Source organism: Pantherophis guttatus, chromosome 3 (assembly GCF_059756535.1).
Source record: "Pantherophis guttatus breed Tessera chromosome 3, ASM5975653v1, whole genome shotgun sequence".
Taxonomy (NCBI): Eukaryota; Metazoa; Chordata; class Lepidosauria; order Squamata; family Colubridae; genus Pantherophis; species Pantherophis guttatus.
Genome location: NC_142065.1, coordinates 107,037,860 through 107,060,111, shown reverse-complemented (window position 1 = coordinate 107,060,111; position 22,252 = coordinate 107,037,860). Strand labels below are relative to the sequence as shown.

The 22,252-nt window shown below is 37.8% G+C and overlaps 1 protein-coding gene and 1 long non-coding RNA gene across 3 annotated transcripts in view; one reads left to right on the top strand and one right to left on the bottom strand.

Annotated features, from left to right (window-relative positions):
* TNR (tenascin R) overlaps nt 1-22,252 on the bottom strand; it is a 494,447-nt gene that overhangs the window by 65,714 nt on the left and 406,481 nt on the right. The window contains exons 8-9 of the mRNA XM_060690152.2: nt 20,641-20,910; nt 15,725-15,910 (exon numbers count right to left, since the gene is read on the bottom strand). Coding sequence (XP_060546135.2) covers nt 15,725-15,910; nt 20,641-20,910 — 456 coding nt within the window. The remainder of the gene's footprint in view (nt 1-15,724; nt 15,911-20,640; nt 20,911-22,252) is intronic.
* LOC148114739 (uncharacterized) overlaps nt 1-22,252 on the top strand; it is a 66,995-nt gene that overhangs the window by 40,279 nt on the left and 4,464 nt on the right. The window contains exons 2-3 of one of the 2 annotated variants that reach the window (XR_015733506.1): nt 19,452-19,515; nt 21,529-21,573. This is a non-coding gene — a long non-coding RNA (uncharacterized LOC148114739). Of the gene's footprint in view, nt 1-19,451; nt 19,516-20,806; nt 20,920-21,528; nt 21,574-22,252 lie in introns of those variants that run through there. The other variant, XR_015733505.1, reaches the window with a different exon arrangement.

Below are 22,252 nucleotides of genomic sequence, written 5' to 3'. Positions count from 1 at the left end.
TAAAATAGCCTCTCTTTTTTCAGACTTCTGGATAGGCCTCAAAAAGAAAAAGAAAAAAGAAAAAGGAAAAAAGATGCCACTGATTTTAGAAATCCACTCTAAAATTTTCCCCAGGCTAGACCAAATGATAGCTGAAGTAAGCTAAATGTAGTATTTGCTGATTTAGAAGATGCATATCCTTCTGTTCCCTGCAAAAAAGCCACTCAACACCGCTAGTAAACCCTTGTCATTGTTTGTCTGATTACAAGCGTTTGTTTTATGTGTATTAAACAATACATATTTTCCTTCATCCACTCCAGAAACAATATTAGATTTTTTCTGGATTTAAACAATTTTATTGGATTTGAACTCTGGAGGATTTTATCTATGGGTGAAAAGATATTGCCTAGAATCCTGGTTAATCTACATAAAAAGAAGTATATATCTAATAAATCAATGGTTAGATCTTGGAAGATCTGGTAGTCTATCAAGCTTTTATAATAGTTCTGGATGCCATTATAAAACCATGCAGTTCATAGTTTTATTACAATGCAGTTAAAATTTAATTATAAAATATATACTTGATTACATGTAAATGTTTATTACATAGCTGAAAAAATGGCTGAAAGACACCATGAATGACAGTATGATCTCCCAACACTATATACTGTTTCCCCCCAAAAATAAGACCCTGTCTTATATTTTTTGGAACCCTGAAATAAGCACTTGGCCTTATTGCCATGCACTCAAAAGCCCGATTGGGCTTATTATCAGGGAGTATCTTATTTTGGGGGAAACAGAGTACATTGTTTGGCTGCTGTTTTCACAACAAAAGGTTTGTTGCTAATTCTACAAAATGTTCATCAATGTACCCAAGATGAAGGGAGGCTTTAACTTTGGGGCAGAGCTTCTATTTTTCATGCCCTGTTTCCTCCAAATAGGGGAAAAACATATTCCAACTGACAATTGTGGCAACTGCTATCAGTCAGTGCAATGGACCTGCTGTACCTAAATTCAGTAGGAGAAATTTGGGAGAATAACCACAAGGGTCAGTTGATCTGGTTAATTCCTACAGGATTAAAGAAACTCCAACTAGGCAGACACGTAACAGGCACTCAATTCCAGTGAGTTTAGAAGCCTTGTCTATCAAGAAGAGCTGGAGAGAAACTGCAGCTGTAAAAGCAAATCTTGCCATATCAGGAACTTGCTAGAAGAACACCCCTCCCACAGACTGGATGTCCACAGTGATGTCATGAGTCTTGCGGGTACTCTCTTTCTCAAGACTCATGAAATGCTACTCACTTCCTGGAGAAAGATGGTGCAGATTCTATACAATGGTGACTTTTGACTCAATTGGCGTAATTGTTTGTTACTCAATCCATCAGTAAACATATCTTGTTTACATGGCTTGGGATCAGGTTATCTGAGGGACTGTCTCTTGCTGGTCACATCTACCCAACCCATCAGAGAGGGGAGGCAAGTAATGTTGCGGGACCCATCCCTGAGGTAGATACACCTGGTGGGACCCAGAAGAAGGGTCTTCTCCATGGTGGCTCCCTCTCTCTGGAACATCAATCCCCCAGAGATTAGAATGGCCCCCACTCTAATACTCTTTCAGAAGGTGCTAAAGACCTGGTTCTGCCAGTGGGCCTGGAGAACCCAGAGCAGGATGGAGCCCATTAAATGGCTTATGTGATCTGCTGTCGCCGGGGTGGGGGGGTGATTTTGTTATATTTTACTATATTAATTTATTTGATTCTTTTTGTTAGTTTTTATTGTTTTAAATGTTTTTTTTATATTCTGTAAGATGCCTTGAGTCGCCATGGGCGAATAGGCAGCAATATAAATTCAATAAATAAATAAATATCTACCTCGATTAGTGACACACACACCCATCCAATCAGAGCACAGCCAACCCCCGATCCAATCAGAGCACAGCCAAACCCCCAACCAATCAGAACACACCTCCACCCAGTCAGAACACAGCCAAGCTCCCATCCAATCAGTTCACACCCCCACTGGCAGTTAAAAGGAAGAAACAGCTGTGATCACACACATTGCTCCTAGAAGCATGAAGCCGAAAACACCAGCCTGAAGATGACGAATGAGACTTCGTCGAAACGTTGCCAAGAAACCTCCAATTTTACACAGGAGAAAACCCGAATAACCAAAGACCTACATACAAACACCCGCAAAAACCTCAGAAAACACACACACACACACAGTTGTGTGTGTGTACAGTTAATATCTCGGCAGACGGGAAGTGTCATCACGTTTATTCATACAATATGGTCTTTTCTCTATTTCAATGGCCTCTCTGATTATTCTGCCATTGAGATGTTCTATTTTTGCAACTGTTTTTGTGTTATTAAAATTAATATTACGTCCTGTGGCATTTATGTGTTGTACTAATGATGATGTGTGTTCTTTCTTTTGTACTGAGTTTTTATGTTCCTCGATGCGCATACTCATTCTTCTGTTGGTCTGTCCAATATATGTTGAGGGGCAGGAAGCACACGGGATTTTGTATATGCCTTGATCTTCTAATTCTATTTTGTCTTTAGGGTTTCTCAGAATAGATGATATCTTTCTATCTGTGTAAAATATGGTTTTGATGTTGTGTCTATGCAGTACTTTGCTAATTTTATCCATTGTTCCTTTTATATAGGGCAAGATGGCTTTCCCATTGTTTTGTTCCTCTTGTTGATTTTTCTTCTGTCTGGGTGTTGCATGCTGGATCATACTGATGATTTTATTTCTACAGAACCCATTTGATGTCAGTACGTTAGTTAATATCATGTCCTGTGGCTTTAAGGTGTTGGACCAGGGAACCAACTTCTTCCCTGGTCCAACACCTTAAAGCCACAGGACATGATATTGACTTTAAAAAGACCAGAACTATCGCCAAAACTGAACACTTTAACAACAGAATAATCAGAGAAGCCATCGAGATAGAAAAATGCCCACACAGCATGAATAAACGAGATGATACCTCCTGCCTACCAGCCATTTGGAAACCCGCCCTCATTGACAAACGCGTCCCTAACACAAAGAATGACACCAGACCCACACTCACGAAAACCACACAGGTGACATCCTGTGTGGTTTTTGTGAGTGTGGGTCTGGTGTCACCACACATCCATGCAAAAAGCAAATCCACATCGATGAAGCACGACCACAAACCAGAAGCCAGACCACAGCTGCATCATTAGCCACTTTAAATCCCTCCAATCCATACATGAACCAACTGACATGCACCATGAAGATGTGGCACGACCACAAACGCGAAGCCAAACAACAGCAATGCAGCTCACCAGCTCAAATCCCCCTGCAACTCAGACTAACCCGAGCACAACCAAGCCCCCACCTAAACAGAACACACCCCCAGCCAATCAGAGCACAGCCAAACCCCGATCCAATCAGAGCACAGCCAAACCCCTAACCAATCAGAACACACCTCCACCCAATCAGAACACAGCCAAGCTCCCACCCAATCAGTTCACACCCCCACTAGCAGTTAAAAGGAAGAAACAGCTGCGATCTCACATTGCTCCTAGAAGCACGAAGCCGAAAACACCAGCCTGAAGATGACGAATGAGACTTCGCCGAAACATCACCAAGACACTTCCAATTTTACGCGGGAGAAAACCCGAATAACCAAAGACCTACATACAAAAACCCGCGAAAACCTCAGAATATATATATATATATATATTCGTAGGATTTATGTGTGTTTTCCTCTAGCCAGGTTTTTCCTATGTAACCAAGGTTTTTCTGCAGCCCTAGCTCAGTGGAATCACATCCACTCAATTCTTTTCTTTTCTTTCTGGCAGCCAGCAAGTTCTTGCTGCCAGGTGAGAGACTTATATAGATCTATTTCTGTCTCGTTAGCCATCATCAGTAAGCCGCACCCACACCCTGGCTGCAGAAAAACCTTGGTTATGTAGGAAAAAACTGGCTAGAGGAAAAACATACATAAATCCTACGAAGAAGTAAGAAAATAGATATTGTACCTTTACAGGGAGGATACATGAGATGTGGGTGTGGCTTACTGATGATGATGTGAAGACCCTTCACATAAGCCTGATGATGGCAGATGAGATTCTGTCGAAACGTCGCTTCTACCCTTTTAGAGATATGTTCACAATTACACGGGAAGAAACCCGAAATATTAACTGTACACACATATATACCTGTGAAAACTTACATATATATATATGTATGTATACACACACACACATACACACACACATATATATTTATACTTATTAATTCATAGGTTTAAATGTATGATATTTTTGAAATCAGGGTTTTTTTTCCTATGTAGATAAAGTTGTTAAATGGCCATGGTGAGATGAAATCTCCAATCATCACTTTCAGGCCTGTCAGACATTTTGTGTTGTTTATTCTGAGACTTATGGGAGACTGGGATAGCACTATTTCGGTTTTTTGAACCTCTTCAGCCAGCCACACCCATATTTTATGACTCCTCCCTGTAAAGGTCAAATATTTATACTTATTAATTCATAGGTTTAAATGTATGATATTTTTGTAATCAGGGTTTTTTTCCTATGTAGATAAAGTTGTTAAATGGCCATGGTGGGATGAAATCTCCAATCATCACTTTCAGGCCTGTCAGACATTTTGTGTTGTTTATTCTGAGACTTAAAAAACCGAAATAGTGCTATCCCAGTCTCCCATAAGTCTCAGAATATATATATATATATATTTGGTACAGAATATATATATATTTGGTACTGTTAATGACAACAACAATCCCTTGGATAGTCTCATTGATCTTTGGGGATTGATAATGACACTTTGGGGAACCCTGGTTTGTAGGACCTTCTAGTTCAAAACAGAACATTGTTTTCTTGACAAATCCTTTGCAATGGCCAAATTTATGCAATAGGTATTGCTGTCAAAAAATATGTAAAACATTCTTAGCAGAGACTTAACAACAAATGCATGTGATTTATAATCCTATATTTTATTGCAGCTTTGCCTCACACTGGAGAAATTCTTGCAAATGAATCTAAAACTCTAGGCTCTGTGCCTGCTGAATCTGCTATTCAGGTGCTGAGTCTTAATTGGCCTGTTCAAGCTTCTGCTTTCATTTATACATTTATTTGCTGCATGAGTATCTTCCCTTTTTTCTAGTACTCTCATTTCTATTTTTATTAGGATTACCAACAATGGCTGCAAAGGTTTGGAGGACCACTAGATCATACCAAAGAGTGATGAGTCTTCTGATTCTTATAACTGTTATCTTATGAAGAACCAGATTTGCATAGATGTTGACCAGTCCCAATTTTATTCTTTGAATAAACCTATAACTTAGAGCTGGCTATGAAATTGGACCAAAATTACCCAGTGAGTTTTTCATGACTAAAAGCACCTCTGTAAGTTTTGGTCTGGAACCTGTGTGATTGTAGAATGTTGACAGATTTTGAAAATTGAAGCTTTTCTGGATTTGCTGCAGTGGAGAACAGTTGGAGGTTTCTACTCAGTTCTCCAAAGTTTGCTGATGGTCCAGTTTCTCCTGGTAACTGATGAGTAACTCACCTCCAGGCTCCTGAACTCTCTCTTTCCTGCTGGTAACCTATCACTTTCAGAGGGTTTTAAATGCAGTGGAAGAACAATAGCATGTCACGCTGAGCATATCCTCACATAATATCTTATCGTAATATGGTTGGCAATTTATTTTGTTTATTTTTGCATAGAGTGGGTGAGAATGAATCAAAAAATTCTTTTTGTGGGACTAGCAGTGACTCAGAGGGCAGAGCAACAATTGTATGATGTTCTCTTCAGGCTCCCATTAGGCAGTTGGAGGGGATATTGATTGACTTGTAATGATCTGCCTCCAGGCTCTGAAGGTTGGCAGTGAAGTGAAGATATTTGCAGATTAGTTTCAACAACTTTGGAGGGGAGGGAAGGAGAATAGTTGCAGATGTGTGTGCTCAGTGTGGATTTGAACCATTCTGACATTTTAACTATTCTACAATTACAGTATGTTTGTCCTTCTTGTCTTATATTTTTAAACCTTTCTTAAAGCTTTACATTGGTCTTGGATTCATACAATTTTTGAAGAGGAAATTGTCCTCTGTAAATTAGGGTCACGTTAGCACAGTAACTCTATACAGCAGGGGTGTAAAACTCAAGGCCCGGGGGGTCGGTTCCAGCCTGTGGGATGCTTAAATCTGGCCCACAGGGCCACCCTGGAAATAGTGAAGGACCACCCCACAGTGCCTCTACCAGTGAAAATGGAGCTCTGGAGGGAGCTCTGCTTTTGCTGGCAGAGGGTTGCAGGAGGCTATGCAGCTGAAAATGGAGCTTGGGACCTGTTTTCGCTGGTGCTTGGGCCACCACAGGTGCCCCCAACATGAGTGACATCAAGCTGGCCATGCCCCCCCATGTCCCCCCAAGGTCAAACATAACCCTGATGTGGCCCTCAGTAAAATTGAGTTTGACACCTCTGCTGTACAGTATTATCAGTTCACATGTTTTTTTTTCAGTGTGTTAGGTGATTTTCTGCATCAACATCTACAGTAATATAGATTCACAGGATATAATAAAAAAGGACAAGTTGGCAGCTGTACCTGGTTTGTAGGTGCATTACAGCCTTTGCAGCCACCATCCTGATTTTTTTTAAAACCACACTCTGTAGACACCCCTGACCTGAAAACAGCTAAGATAAATAACTGCAGGTGATCATGAAGAAGTTTGGTACTTCTTATGTTTGGAGTGGTTCTGAATAAATGGGTTTATGTCAAAGAGTTGGATCTAAAATCTCTTTCAACCTGACATATGGAGATAAAGGATAAAGGGCAATTAGCTAGAGGTTATCAATGATATTAAATACTGTCTACCAATACAATCCAATATCCATTTTGGATATTGCATCCAAAATGCAAGAAGGTAGCTTCACTTTCCTTTCTCTAATAAAGGGAGCTGTGGATCACAAGGAAAACTCTACTCCCACTTTCCTTTCTGACTTATCTCCAAGGGGAGGGCATGCAGGGATGGTGTGAAGTTCAAGAAGGGTAGGAAGTGTGCATAAAAGGTGCCACATAGATTTGGGAGGGCATGTGAGGATGCAGCACAGGTCAGGGTGTGTAAGGTGCACAAGAGATGTTGCACAGATTGAAGAGCGCATGCTGGGAAGTGTGAGTGTCTGGCACAGCCTGAGCATAGAGAGGTTGGGGAGGCTGGGTGGTGAGAGGTAACTTGCAACCTTCCCTGTCTGCTTCCCCATTCATGATGTTTCCTGCCAAGTTCCCACAAGCAAAGCTGAAAGAATGATGGCAATCATGACTGAGTTTCCACTTCCTGCTGGCTTCTCCATTGACTTGTGGAAAGTCAGGGAACGTAGGAAATAACCATCATGTGACTATGACTGACCTCAGTGGTGTGTTAACTGGTGCTGAAGCAACCACAACTTCCCCAAATTTCATTCCCATGGAAGTAATAGGTCCTGGGATTCTGTATGTTAGCCCATTGAAGGTACTTAGTTCAAAAATTGTTGCCCTATGAGGCACTGATGCATCCAACTGAAGGTTACAAACAGACAAACATGACAGTTTTACTAGTGTACAGATTCATTGATAGGAGATTTGTTGATTCTGGATACCATTTTAAGAGTCTGTGAATGAGATGGTATCTAAATTTGATAAATAAATAAAATTTTGTCCATTTTAGCTTGACAAAATTGGGTGTGTTGGAAAAGAATAACTAATTCTTGATTATTATTCAGAACTGCTGCAGTTGTCTTTTATAATGCTAAAATTAAGAGAGAGATAGAACATCCAGGATGGCTTTATTTGTTACCAAACTGATATGACATCTAACATTTTCACTTGAGTTTCTTATTTATGAGGCATAAATGAAACATTCAATAATTAATGATAGGAGCCAGCTTCTCCCTGCGTGCTGTGGAGCTATAAGTATCCAGCAGCCTGCAGGAAGCTTGCCCTGTGGTTTTTGGCACATCAGGGGAGACAGCAATTTAGTTAATTTCCAACCAATCCATCATCTATTATCATTATTGGATCAAAGCAGATCCCACTGGCTCTTTGTCCGCTTTTAAAAAAAAGTATTTGTTTATTGAATGGATGTTGGCAATTCTTTGGAAGTATAGAAGACGTAGTAGTGTAGACAATTTTCTTCCCAGAAATGAAAAGCAGCATACATGTGTTTTAAAATTAAATACATATTGTATTATATTTACATACTGTATTGTATTATATTGTATATTAAATACAATATGCTATGGATGAATAGAATAGATCAATACAAGTAAGGAGGGCAGCGTGGCCTATGTTAGACTAGTGGGTAGGTTGCCAAAAATCTCTTTCTTGAGTGGGGAGAATTTATGTTTTTGTTTTGTATTACTTAAAGGTAGATAGAAATCTCTATGTAGTCAGGAATTTTGCTTTGTCAGGCTTCTGAATTTCACAGACACAGAGGGTTTTATGCACATTAAAATCATGCAAGTAGAAGCTTGCTATAAATGTCCCTGCTGAATCCATGGAAATTAGAGAGAGGATGGGTTAGTGTCTGCTAAACCACAGGTGTCTGCAGAGCAATTGGCAAGTCACAAAATGTGTAATGCATTGCAGTTAGGAATGGAGGATTATATGCTGAATGTGATTTCTCACATAGGTTGTTTTTCCATCTGAATGAGGGAAGCTGGTATTTCAGTCTTGTCTCCTTGAGTTCTACTTATTTGCCTTTGCATGATTTCACTGACTGCCCAATTTTTAAGATTACAGAATTGGGAAAAGATTCAATGGGGTTTTCTACGAAAGCATGGATGGATGAATTAATGCAATGCTGTTGATGTCTGTCTGGTATTGTTTACAGCTTTATAGAGTGATATACCAGTGTTTTAAATTACTTCAGGTAAACACGTTGTCTCTTAAATAAGTCACACAAAATTATTCTGGCAGCTATTCTGATTTTAAAAATATAAAGATATGACACTCAATGAGTATTTTTTTTCAAAAAACCCCAGTAAATGAAAAACCTTTTCAGTCCTCAAACAGCATAAGGAATTTAGCATAGAGAAACAGGTAAGATGGTGGGTGAGGATTTTTTTTTTTAAGTTTGTGTTTTATAGTCGATCAGATGGAATGGAAGCCGCTTCTGGCATCAATGGGAGCTTTTCACTGGAATTAAACAGCAGCTGGGAGTGGAGAAAAGAACAGTAGCACAAATGGAGCATTTCTTCCCCCTTCATCATGGCTCTCATCCCCACCATCACAGCTGTTATTAAGGTTGGAAAAATATTTGAGCAGCTCCTAGCAGCGTTTATTGTATACTTATCTATATTTTGGCCCTAAGATCAAATCAAGCTTCACCTAGTCCAGTTCATGTATAGTAGGCAACAGTTACTGGTAGTTTATTAGTGAGTTGTCAGTGTATCAATGCTTTACCAGTACATTACAGTGAAGTTGCATCACAAAAATATCAGCCTGGGGCACAAGGTTGACTAAGCTTTCCATCCTTCCGAGGTTGATAAAATGAGGACCCAGATTGTTGGGGGCAATATGCTGACATTTGTAAACCGCTTAGAGAGGGCTGTAAAGCAGTGGTTCCCCAACCTTTCTGGCACCAAAGAACTGCAGCAGCAGTGGTGGCGGCAATGGTGGAGAGACAATGGCTTTGCATGTAGCTCCTACACATGCACAAATGAAGCTTCATGAGCTCACCTGCAGTTCCCAACAGACTGTGGAGCAGTACCAGTCCATGGCCCAGGAGTTAGGGATCCCTGCTGTAAAGCACTATGGAGGAATATATATGTCTAAGTGCTATTGCTATTGCCACCTTCTCAGATAGTTTTCAACATCCAGTTATCCTGTTTTTTAGTCAATTAAAAAAAAAATACATGGCAAGATACTTAATTTCTATGCTATCCCCTTTCTATTTTTTTTTACCTTATTCTTGCTACTTTGAACATTGTTTTTTTTCCCCTAGCTTGCTCCAGTGCTGAAAATAAACCAAGCAAGGAGAAAACTGCAGTTCAAAGCATGATTTCCTTTGTTGTTTCACAACAAGTAGCAAGGCTTCCTGCTGCACTTATTTGGAGAAATTTTGGGAGGAAAATACAATGAAGAAATATAGAATTGAATGTTTTTTTCCCACCTCCGTTCTCCCACCTCCATTCTAAAGAAACCTTTGAAAATAATTAGGGACCAATCACATTAGTTGCAGTGGAGAGAAGAGGTAATTAATCAGGCCAAAAGCAGCAGGAGGAACCTTGAAAAGAGAAAATAGTTTTTAAAAAAGATTATCTACACCTGCAGACTTTCTTCTTTTAAAAAAATGGATTTTCTGCATGAGGAACATATGGCATAATTATTGAGAAATCAAAATCTAAAAGCATAAAAATAGCAATATTATCTGCATATTCTGTAAAATTTGAGTAAAGAGAACATGGCCAATGCACATTAAATAAAGCGTATGCAATACAATTTGAGTACAAGTTATTTTGAGCTCAAAAGAGCCAATTTGAACATTACATTCTGGAAACAAAATGTGTCTTGAGAGTTTATTTTGCTTAGGAATCAATTCAATCTGCAATTGTTTCAAGTAGTGGTGGTTGGAAGATTATCTGTTCTCTGAATCTTGACATTTTAAAAAAAAATGGCAGTGGTTTGCTCAACTGTTAATTTTCCCATTAACCAGCATCCTTAAAGTATGTTTTTCAGGGAAATGATGTCTGGAAGTTGAATCATGGCAACTGGATTTCTGTTCTTGTTGGTTCATAATGTTTCACTGCTCGTCCAAGTAGCTTCTTCAGCCAGTCTGAAGAAGCTAATTGGATATGCAGTGAAATGTTTCGAACCAACAAGTCCAGTTGCCACGAGTCAGCTTCCAGGCAACTCTACCTGGATGACTGAGATTCTTCATTGACAGGGAAATGATGAATTATTGGAGCAATTCACATTCTATAGGACAAAGCTTCTTGGTTGGACATTCCCTGCCTGATGCTGGATGGAGACTAAGGGTTAGCACTCTTACTTAGACGTCCAGACTATTAGCCTTTGCCTGCTGCTACCAATATTCAGATATAGCTGATGGTAAGGAATGAATGCTGTCCCTTAAACACAAACTTGCCTGTGTAACACATAGCCAATCACTGGCTCACTGGAATGAATCATATCAAGGTAAATCTCTAGTTCATGCCGCCTAAGTCATGGAAAAAACTATCTATGAAGGCTTGTGTGTTATGCACACTGTATAGAAACCCATCTGGTTTGCTTACAGATCTCTCTACTAAACTTTGTAACTGCTGTGAGAATCAGTTATAATCCTAATATACACCCCCCAACCTTCTCCCATGTTCCACTCACCTTCCCACATAGACAGTAATGATATTGGTGGGTCCCAGTTGTCAATTTGACCGGGAGACAGACTGGGCTGAAGCTGAGTTGAACTCTATGGATGAGGTGGAGCAACAAGCAAACCACAGCCAAGATCTTAAAAGAGATATTTTACTTTTTCTAAACCACTTAGAGACACTGAAAATGAGTTGGTGGCCATAAAAATAAATAAAATAAAATAAAATAAAATAAAATAAAATAAAATAAAATAAAATAAAATAAAATAAAATAAAATAAAATAAAATAAAATAAAATAAAATAAAATAATAAAATAAAATAAAATAAAATAAAATAAAATAAAATAAAATAAATAAACTGCTTGCTGCTTCAGGACATTGCCTGACTTCCAGGAATGTAAGATATTGCAGTTTTAAAAGATTCTTTGCTTTGGGGATGTTTTTGCATGGATGTGCATGCACACATACAAATAAACCATTTTTGTTAAATGTTAAGTGAGATTTTATGTATATGTAAAATGAATGTAAGGCACACAAGATGTATGCTATATTTATAAGATTATTTGAATGCATTTCAGGTTGGGACTACATGGTATGGAGAGGACATTACTTATGCTTAATGATGACCTTTGACAGAGCTTGGCTAGGAGTGATGCTACTATCCTGGCCCTTTTCGATCTCTCAGCAGCTTGTAATTCACTGGCATCCTACTGGCTGATTGCAGAAGTGAGAATGAGGAACATAATTTTATGGTGGTTTTTCTCCTTTCTCTGTAACAGATTCCAAAAGTTCTGGTTGGGCGGCAGTAACTGAGCTTGAAGCCCTTGATTTTTAGGGTGCCTCAGGGCTCAATATGCTCTTCACTTCTGTTGAACAACAACATGAGGCTTCTGGAAATAGCCATCTTTGATTTGGGATCATATACAGTATTGGTATATTGATTATCCTCATCTGTACTTCTTGACTCTTATTCAACCATGATGCTGTCAGGATGTTATTCCAGTGCCTGGAGGTTGTAAGGTTCTAGATAGGGAGGAGCAACCTTATATAGCCAGACCATGGCTGCTCCTGTCTATGGAGATTCTCAGTCATCCAGATCATGATTGTCCCAAAGGTGCTTTTTCAAAAGGCAACTGGACTTTCTGGTTTTCCTTTGAAGATGTTTTCATCTCATTCATCTCATTCTTCAGAGCTGAAGAAGCTTCTTGGATGAGAAGCAAAACATCTTCAAAGGAAAACCAGAAAGTCCAGTTGCCTCTTGAAAAAGCATCTTTGGAACATGGCTGGTTCTGCCAATACTAGCAACCTTCCTTCTTTGACTTGATTGCTGTTTCATTTCCCTGCTTGGGACTGGTGCTCAGACTGAAGGTCTTGCTGGATTCTCAGTTTCTGCTCAAGAAGCAGGCAATAGTCCCTTTTTTTCACTGCCATCATACAGAAAGTTTGGCAACATTTACTGATATAGCATGCTGCTGCTGTTAAAATGTTGGACTGGCACTGAGGTGAAACAGGTTTAAGTCCATCCAAACTGGCTTTGGACCAATTCTATCTCAGCCCAGCCTACCTCAGAGGTTGTTGTGGCAGTAAATAGGAGGAAAGATGCTATTATGTTACCTTTCCTCCTGAATGAAATCTTTCAAATAAATCTACTATAACAATGGCTGGAATGATCAAACTAAGAGATGCTGACTAATTTTTAATTGGATCCAGTACCCCAGCATCAAATCAGATAATTTTCTGCTCTGTTTCTTAAGATTGTCTGAGACATTTCCTGTTTTCATTAAAAAAAAAACAACATGCCAGAATTTCTGCAAGTTTCAGTCAATATGGACAAGCCCTACCCCACCAAATGTTGTGGAAAATATTGGCATTGACACCATATTCCATATTTCAATTATTCTCCATGTCCAGAATATATGAAACATTAGATGTTTTTATTCTAAAAGAATAAGGAACATTTAGGATGCTTTTAAAGATCAGTTCTGTCACAATGCAGACAACTTAAAGTATTTTCCTTTGAACTCGAAACAAAATATGTTTTCCATTTTATGAACCTATAATATTAAGCCTCACCTGGAAATGCTCCTATTACTTCTTCTTTTTCAAACATACCCTAAATATCTGAAAAATTATGTACCCCTTCACTCTTCCAGCCCTGTTTTGAGTATTCTCACTTGTGTATTGGATACAAAAATTTTATTTGTGGGAATCCCTGTCATTTAAAAAATAAATCATAATTCAGTTACAAATGAAAAGATTTGCTCACTAAGGTATATTTTGCTAGGCCCCAAAGCAAAGGTTGAGCAACTTAATCCATTATAAGAGTGCTGCTTCTTTTAGGCAAGGATTGTACAGAACAGAGTATACTACCTACCCCTCCCTCTTTGGAGGCTATACATTTTTCAATGTAGAAGGTAGAAGCTAAAAACATTGGAGGGCTGTTATTACCCTGCCTTGCTTGGGAGGCTGGTGATCGAGGGGGGGGGTTACTCTTGGGGTGTGATGGAATAGATGGCCATTAGTCTGACCAGTAGACATCCAAGGGTGTTTTAATGAGAACAAGAACAACATATCCATCCTTTTCCCTAGCTACAATTCAAAGTCAAGTGTTCTATTGATTTCATTTGAAATCCTATTGATTTCAACTGAAGTTATTCAGGTATGTGGTAGGTCTCCCACTGCAGCTATTTCTAGACAAATAAGCTTTTCATGCTATCAATCAAAAGGCCAAGCTTTTTTTTTTTAAAGATTTTCTATGGTAAGACAAGAAAAGGAATGTGGAAAACATAAGAGGGCTACAAAGCAAGAAGATACTACCTGGACCCTTGGTGAAGTTCTGTGAATGAAAAAGGTAACTGCCCAATAAAGGCACAATCTGAAATCTTCCTTTAAATGTCCCCCCAATCTTGTGAACGGCGTACCTATGTACCTTTCCCCTCACCTGTACCCTTAATTTCCCAGTGCATTTCTTAGGCAGCAGATGGTGTAACAAAAGCAATAGATGGAGGGGTGGGCTCTTGACATTGGGGATTTCGCACAATGGACAAGGGCTCAGATAATTTAGTTCATAAATATTTAGATGATACTGTAATGGCATACAATAAGAAGTTTCCTTGATAATGAGACATCTCTGCCACAAATATTAACTTCAACAGATAAATGGATGTTAATTTTCATTAAAAATCTATTTAAGGCAGCAATGCATAAAAACTACTTGGTTGTTTCAAGTACAGAGACTGGGGTCTATTGAAAATACTGCATTTGTGTAGGAAAAGAAGCAAGAGATAGACAAAATAAATTTTAAAATATGCCCAGTAGGGTAAATTCACATTTTTTTTATTTAAGGAGGCATTAAAGAAAATTTATTTTATGTTCTTAGACTCATCTGTGCTTCAAAAACTATATTTGGAGGAAAAACTGGAAAGAGGTGAGAAACAGTAGTACCATTTTCTACTTCAGGGTGCACAGAACAAAACCCGTTTTACTAAAGAGACCAAGGTAAAGGAGAAAAACAGGAGCCTTTGGGAGAGCCAAAGAGTTTACAAATAAACTGACCAATTGAAAATATTTCTTATAAGAAACTTTGTTAAAGGGAGACACTTTTTCAACTTTTGAATAAACTATGGTAGCTTCATGAAGATTTTGAGGCACAAAAGAGCCACTATAGATTGAACACAATACAGAAAGATCATCTTAAGGTAATCATTCCTATTTAAAATACTATGCTACAGTATTTTTTGTTTTTTATTTTCTTCTGGGGCTTTTATTTTGTAGCTCTAGGAGAATTGTGTAATAGTAGTTTATTTTAAAATATAAAAAGTGTGGAGGTTGACTAGCATCCAAATGCTGTGCTAATCTTTAAAGTGGCATTATTTTGCAAAGGCAATAAGAATACCAATGGGCTTTCATCCCAAACTGCTTTTCATGTTCTGAGGCCATTACAATAACAACAAAGTTCAGATATAAATGGTTGATCTGTTGGATAAGACTTGAAAGGCCTGACTGAAGTCCTAATCTCAGCTCTCTGGCTGCTTTTGGTCCAGTCGTTCTCTTTCTCTTCTCTGATTGTTACCCTTGGCTTATAATTAAATGAAGAAATGCAATATATACTTCCTTATGTTCCTAGAAGAAAAGTAGAATATAAATCTAACGATTTAAACAAATGAAATACTAATCTTCTAGAACAGGGGTGTTAAACCCGTGTTGTCACATGATGTATTATGACTCCCCCCCCTTTGCTAAACTGGGTGTGGGCGTGGTTAGCACATGACACATCTGGCCGCAAGTTTGACACCCCTGATCTAGAACGAAGAGATTATACTGCAATGGCACATGTATGTTTGCACTTAAAAGCAATTATGAGGTTTTTCCACTGGAGTCTCTGCAACTAGTCCAAAGGCTTACCAGTGAGTGTGGCTTTGGATGTGGCACCTGCATTGCGTGGCACCAAAACTTCATGGTACTGCTCACCAGCCAGGGTGCTGTATACCACTTTGAAGTTTTCCACTTCCGCCTCACTATTGTCCCACTCAAGGTCTAGGCTGTCTGATGTCCGAGAGAGTACGCGTAAATTCTTCGGAGCATCAATTTCTGCATTAGAAAAAGAAAGTAAACAATACAATTTTATATTATATACTTTATATTCACACCAAATATATCTCATATTATTAAGATATGTTTGGAAATGCATTTCAAAAGCAATTCAGGTGGACAGGTTATTTAGGTTTCACGCTATTACTCTAGGAAGAGATAATTTGAACCATAAACACAAAGGAATTGCTAATTATAAACTATCAACAATGGTAACTATAAGAACTATGTAGTTGTGTAACACATTAAAGATATATGTTTCAGTTGATGTCAAATCTGCTACATTTAAAATGAAGCCAAAAATGGAAAATCCAAGGAGTCAGAGTTTAAAATGAAATCAATTTGCTTCAAATTAAAGCCTAGTTTAATTTTATGAAATAAAGGACTCTGTTATTAGAATTGATTCTGTACAGTCTTAGGCAACAAGAAATCTTTCTGAGCTTTTAGATTTAGAAATTGAATCTGAATGTGGCTATGTGAACAGCATTCTTATCTCACTGAGTTTTGTTCTTTCTGTTACATTTAAAAGGAGCATAATGCTATACATGAAGCTGCTCTAAGATGAATGTTCCCTTTAGCTTCTTTGGTCCAGGACTATCTGCTGGGATAGGCTCCTTCTTTTGCATTTTGACATTTAAAAAAGAAATACTATTGTTTGGCTCAGGGCTCTCAGAGGTATGTCCTTCTATCTCACATGAATACATAAGGGACCTGAAACAATGATGTTTCACATTTAAATATGCACCTGGTTGAAAAGCATGCTTTGCCTGTAACAGTGGTTCTTAAACTGTTTGATCCAATTACCCCTTTTTTGGCCTCAAATAATGTCATTAGCCTGCCCATTTATGTACACAAAAAACAAACTGTGGTTTTACACAAGCATCTTAGCAGTGGCAGTCCCAAATTGGATTGTTGACTCACAAACAAGCAATTACAAATTGCTGCAGGATATGCCCCAATTATCCCCTAACTATAGACAGAAAAACCAGATGCAAATTGCATACATAAATATTTGGGTAGGTTTGGGTTCCTTTTCAACTGTGTACATTTTCATTGTGGAGCTGACAAGTATTCCTGGAACCTCAGTAAATGATATGCAGGGCCAGTATCAGAACTGTATAAATTTGAGCCCAATCTGAATTGCAAATAGCAGCAAGAAGAGAAACAGAAGCAGGAATAAAAGGTCAGGAGGCTTTAAAGCTGCACAGAAAAGAGTTACAGATTAAAATTACAGGTAAAATTCTACATCCAGTCACCTAGGAGGAAACATTCCTGTATGAGATTTACACCTAAGATGATATGGACTGGAGTGTGATGTGGTAGTTGCATTTCATTTTATTAAAAGAGGCAGAGGTTAAATTTGACTTCAGTGAGGTTTTAGTTCTGCTGATTTGTCTTAATCCACACCAAAAGAAAGGTCTTCAGTAATTTTAAGAAAAGTGAGTTAAGATGCGGAGGTCTTCCTGTTGAAGTTGGTGTGGTATGAGTTTCCCGTTGATCAGTGACATAATCAGGGATTTACAATTATAAGGAATTGCAATGCATCTCAGTGTTATTGCGTTCAGTCTGTGGTGAGAAAAACACCCCCTCAAGGTACAAAATGTTTCAAAAATAGCAACTTCTTACCACCTTGTGTACGTCCTGGCTTGTCCCACCTCCCAAATCATAGGATCCAGTCATAGCAGCATGCTGCCATGAACTGATAAAGAGCCGAAATGCAAAAATACTGGAATGCCAGGTTAGAAGTAAAAAGGCAAGATGAAGTTATTAAGAAAATTATGGAATGTGCTGAAATGAGCAAATTGACATTTGAGATTAGAGAACAAGAAGATAAACAATATTATAAGATATGGGATTTATTTTATCAATGGCTAGATAATAAAACATGAAAATGAAATAGAGATGAGACCATTATAACATAAGAATGGTAGAAATATACAAAATATAATACAAAATATAATTGTATGGCTATTGTTAACCTAGGATGAAGAAATGAATGTTATAATATAAACATTTGAAAATAATTTTTATGAAAAAAAGGGGAAAGCCATAGTTAAATGATTAATGAGGATTATATCACAAAGATACTTATTAGACTGGTAATATGAGAAATTAGATAATTAGTAAGTAATGAATATGGTGAGGAAGTGTAAAAGACTTGTAACTGACCGACACACTGTTTGCAATTGTATGGATGATGGATTTATGTTTTATGTTTTGTTTTAAAAAATAAAAAAATTCTTAAAAAAAAAAAAGAAGTAAAAAGGCAATAGAGTTTTGCTATGCACAGAATCATGTGGAAATACTAGCATTTTTTGAACAAAACATGGAAGAAGAGAAAAGGATTTGCATTTGTCGCGGTGGCACAGTGGTTAGAGTGCAGTACTGCAGGCTACTTCTGCTGATCACCACCAGCAGTTTGGCAGGTTGAATCTTACCAGGCTCAAGGTTGACTCAGACTTCCACCCTTCTGAGATGGGTAAAATGAGGATCCAGATTGTTGGGAGCAATATGCTGACTCTGTAAACTGCTTAGAGAGGGCTGTAAAGCACTGTGAAGAGGTATATAAATCTAAGTGCTATTGCTATTGCATTTAGGCCTGCATCGAAGAGGAGATGGAAAGGCATTCAAGTGCTGGCTAATATACAAGCACTGATTGACAGTTCTTTATGCACTGTTATTGACCAAGAAGTGCAAGTGCTCATTGATCAGCAGTTCTCTGTGAACTTTGAATTGAAAACATATTGTACGCTTAAAACATCCTAATATCCAAATAAATCTAAAAATAGTCATGGATCAAAAAAAGCTTGGCTCTACCTCAGGTATATTTTAAATTGGATTCACTGTGGTTTGGAGATGGAAAAGTTAGTGGTCTGGAAGAGTTGTAGCTATCTTTGAAAGAAATTAATCACAGCCATCCTTGTGGAAGAATAATTGACCCGAATGTATCATTTTGTGGTATCCTTCCCTAGCATTTTGAGGGTTGCCATGCCACATTCTGGGTACTGAAAGCAAAATAAGAACATTTTGCACTGTGTGAAACAAGAGTAGCAAATACATCATGCAATAGTTTTGCTACTTTATTTATTGTTTTGATTATGACATCTCACCAAAGAAAGTCTAGGAATGAAAAACTCAGCAAATCAATAGATGCACATTCCCCTTTCTCTTAAGTACAGTCAGCACAATATTATCATAGAGATGATACAAAGCTCTAGTATCCATCTGAAATCTTTATGACAGGCAATATCTAAGCCATAAAACAGTTGCAAGCTCTGTTTTCCATTTCCTCCTTTATGGAGTTGTAAATTAAACTTGCTAGCTGACTATAGTGTTGACTAAAAAAAAACCTGTTCTAAGTTCTTGAATATGATACTAGAATGTACAATACATTTATTATGAGGTTGGTCAGAGTTCCTTCCCAGTGTAATGCTTCTCTTTCAACCCAATATTCTATCCTCTCTCCCTATGCTTGCTTTGTAAACTGGTTTCTTTTGGAATTAATGATTTTTAATTTCACATTATTTTTCTAACTGAAAAGGTTGACAGGATGGTGTTTCTCTGCTGCTATGATGAAAGAGGGAGGACCAAAAGGAGGTTATTCAGTAAGTGCCAAAGTACTTAGCATGCCTGTAGAATAATGATGCCACATGCCTGCGATCTGAGCCTGTTTTTGCCTACAGTTTCTCATTGGCTCTTTGTGGAGCCATTCATTGATGCAGACTCCAAACTGAACAAACTGTGCTCACTTTTTTTGGTAAGAACAAAGGTTCAATCAAAAGATTCCCATAGAAGAAAGAGAAGGCTGCAGATGGGTTGGCAAAGGAGGTAGTCTTAAAAATTTTCAGTGAAGCGCTCTGGAAAAAAGAAAGTTGGAAATGGAGTTGAAATCTGGCAGATAATATAGATTTAGACAATACGTAAAGATGGATGGTTGGTTTCAATCCAGAAACAGGCTAGTGATCCTTACAAGGATTAGGCAATATTTGCACTGATCAAAGCTCATTAGCTTTTTCAGGAAGAGGAAGAGGTTGAAAAATGAGAAAAGAAATGAATTCTAAAGTTATAATTCTCAAGTGATCATTAGCTGGATCAAAGCCAATTGCCATTAATATTGTAAATTCTTTCTGAACCTAGAATTAAGAGTAGGCAAGGACAGAATTGAAATTAACAAATGTTAAGCTTGTATCATTACTTGTACGCGCACACACACACACACAAGTTAGGTTTAAAGTTGAATAGAGGTGAGAGTTAGAATTCAGAAAAAATATTTTTATTTACACTTGCAAATGTACTTGCAAAACAAGTAATTTAAGTGAGTTATTAAATTAAGCGAATAATTTCACGTAAGAAAGCAAACTGCTTTTGCTTATCAGTAGTTGGAATAAAAGGGGAGAAAACCTGGAATGCTGTTTCACACTGCCTCCTTAAGACAAAAGCTTTGGAGCCTTAGACCTATCCTGTGACAGCCTACCTTCATAAGGATATGTTTTTATTATTTTAATCTATTTATTTCAGTAGATAAGTTTTCCAAGATCTCAGGCAGAGGTTGATTTTGATAAGACTGAAATATTTTTTTAGGTAGAAATGCTAGCATTTCCCTCCAGATTCCTCTAAATGCAAAGAATATACCATAATACTAAGCTATGACTCTTCCTCTACTGTACTGAGGGAGAAAGCAGAGGACCAGCGTTACACCAATGAAATATTCAACTAATGCTTGGTCTTACCTGTTACAAAGTGGGTGATTGCAGCATCGCTCTCATTAGCACCACGGACAGCAGAGATAGAGACTTCATATTGGGAGCCAGGTCGTAAAGCTTGCATGGAATACTGCCTCAGTGGAGGCTGCAAGCGGAAAGTAGACTTTCCCCCTTCTTCATTCTCTAGGCCATATTTCAGTAGAATATAGTCCACTTTTGCCCGGGGTGGAGACCATTCAACAAAGGCCACAGTGTCAGAGACATCACGAACCAAAATCTGGGTTGGCCCATCAATTACTGGAGACAGTAAGTACGTGAACAAATAGAAAAGAAGAAATTAATTTCTTTGATCAAAGGGACAAAATAATGTACATTTATGGCTGAGTGGGAATCCCTAATAAACATTTTGCATGAAACAGAAAAATGCATTTATAATTTGTAGTTTTGATAATTAGAAAGAAAAGATAACAGAAAAGCTATTACCAATAGCTGTTTGTGGTAATCATAGAGTAAGAGATAATTTTGTAATTGTACTTATACATGCCTCAAAGGAAATCAGAAGTTTCTTCTATTTTTATCTTTTTTATTCTCTCTCTCTCTCTCTCTCTCTTTCTTTCTTCACTTTTGCTTTTTGCTTTCTTTCTTTCCTACTTCTGTTGTTTATTAATATGTATTAGTTTTAAAAACTATATATATATATATAATTAAATATATACATTATAATTGAAATAAAGTGTTTTGAATATTAGAAGAAGCAATCTATATTCATTGACAAGTTTATTTCCAGAGGAACCTCACTAGGGTAAAAAGAAAAAAAAAAGAGCAGTGACAATTTTGTATATCTTTACTTTTGTGTTTAAATGGTTCAGAGAATGTATATTCAGATAGATTTATTTTATTTTTATTTTTATTTAGATTTTTATTCAAAAATCTTCATGGGAAAAGAAAACTGCATTTAAAGTAAGTAAGGAAATAGATTGGATTGATGCTGACTGACATATCCCTACCGAAAGTCTGCATATATTCACTGTAGTGTTTTACAATGTATAAATGCAGAAGTAAATTATTGCTGAGAACTTCAGCTTCTTATTAGCAAAGGAACTTACTTGAAAACTAAGGACTTTTAAGTGTGGTTGGTGATCCTAAATTTTGTATATGAAACAGAAGGAAAAAAAATGGTCAAAGGTGCCAAGAAAGATTAAAACCAGGAAGGTAAAGACATGGAAGTTAAGAAAGAATTCCGTGTGAAATGGTTACAGTCCTCTAATAGGTACAAAGGATTTTAAAAAAAAAACTCTGTGTAGATTGAGGTTGAGGCAAATGGCACCAACTATTTGTATCCATTAGAACCATACTTAGAATTTCACATACAATAAGGAGGCCAACTTATATATAGAAAGACCCAGTTTGGTCTAGTGGTTAAGGCACCAGGCTAGAAATCAGGAGACCATGAGTTCAAATCCTGCCTTAGTTAAGAAAAACAACTGAGTGACTTTGGGCCAGTCATTCTCTCTCACCCAATCCACCTTGCAGGATTGTTGTTGTAGGGCAGGGGTGTCAAACTGGTGGCCTGTGGGCCAGATGTGTCATGTGCAGGCCCCACCCACCCTAGCTCTGCGAATGGAAAAAACATCACAAA